Here is a 1,260-nt window from a genome sequence, read left to right as displayed (position 1 = left end):
TTTATTATCACTACTTTTATTACATAGGGTTCTGTATGTTGTATTTATGATTAAATAAAAATTAAATAAACTGTTCGAAAGGTAACAGATACTTGGTTTATTCACATGATGGTAATTGCTGGATGTTCGGCCCTTTAGCTGTTGGCCTGCAGTAACTGTGGCCCCCGGAGCAATTTAGTTGAACAGCCCTGGATAATGTCAGGATAAGCTGATTATATCAGAAAGAACCAGGTATAAAAAACGTAGCTTGTAAAGCAAGAATCTAAAAATGTAATTAGATCATTTTGACCAAATTTGACTTAATCCTCATTTCGATATGATGAGTCACATATTTGTTAAAGATTTGTGAGTAAACCTGCAGCGGTAGGAAAGCTCCACCAGAGTCCACCAAGTAAATACAAGGCAGGCGGTTCTGAATGGCTATTTCTTGCGCTCGTAGCTGCTTCTTGACCGTGATTGGATAAAATGTGCCGCCTTTCACTGTGGCGTCGTTGGCGATGAGCACGCACCACAGGCCGTTGATCCTGCCGATGCCTGGGTACGTGCACAAACGCACGGAGCGCAGGTGAGGAATGAAGTGAAACCATCAGTAAAACAAAACAAGATAGTACCAAAGACACAGTTAGAGCTTTCTGACCAGTCAGGCAGCCGGCTGCAGGGACGTCCCCGTACGGCAGGCCCAAACCAGCAAACGAGGAAAGCTCCAGGAAGTCGTCGTCGTCGTCCAACAGGAGGCGCAGCCGATCCCTGACCAGCAGCTTCCTGTTCCTCTCAGTGTGCCTGGCTACGGCCTTCTCCCCGCCACCTTTCCTCACCTTCTCCTTTAACTCTGAGTATCTAACAGACAGGATTAAACACATTAAATCCTGTTACAATGTGAACCAAACGACTGATTGAAATGTGATCAACAGAGCCAAACGCTTTTTTAAAAATTAAGCATAATATTCAAAAAGAAAAAATCAGTAGGTCCTCTGGATGGGTTCTTCTTTAGTGAAACGTTTCGTCTCTCCTCCAAGTGTCTTCTTCAGTCTGATGAGTTTCAGGTGAACTCAGCCTTATAAGCACTGCCTCCACATGGTGGACAAACAGGTTAGTCACATGCAAAAGAGGGCGGAGAGAGGAGTAAAGGAAGCCATCTTTGTGAAGAAAAACCGTCCACCATTAAACAGAGGTGGAGGCCTTTGACTTCCTCCTCCAACGCTGTTATTGCAAGTATGACTCCGCCCCCTGTGAGCAAAAGGTGTGAATCAGGGCCCCAAC

The 1,260-nt window shown here is 45.1% G+C and overlaps 1 protein-coding gene across 1 annotated transcript in view; it reads right to left on the bottom strand.

Moving 5' to 3' along the window:
* The window catches only part of si:ch211-198n5.11 (methylcrotonoyl-coenzyme A carboxylase 2), a gene marked incomplete in the record, with an annotated part of 14,622 nt that overhangs the window by 9,818 nt on the left and 3,544 nt on the right, over window positions 1-1,260 (bottom strand). The window contains 2 exon segments of the mRNA XM_014027079.1: window positions 356-534; window positions 638-837. Coding sequence (XP_013882533.1) covers window positions 356-534; window positions 638-837 — 379 coding nt within the window.

This window comes from Austrofundulus limnaeus, unplaced genomic scaffold (genome assembly GCF_001266775.1).
Source record: "Austrofundulus limnaeus strain Quisiro unplaced genomic scaffold, Austrofundulus_limnaeus-1.0 Scaffold614, whole genome shotgun sequence".
Lineage (NCBI taxonomy): Eukaryota > Metazoa > Chordata > Actinopteri > Cyprinodontiformes > Rivulidae > Austrofundulus > Austrofundulus limnaeus.
This window is presented reverse-complemented; position numbering and strand designations above follow the sequence as displayed.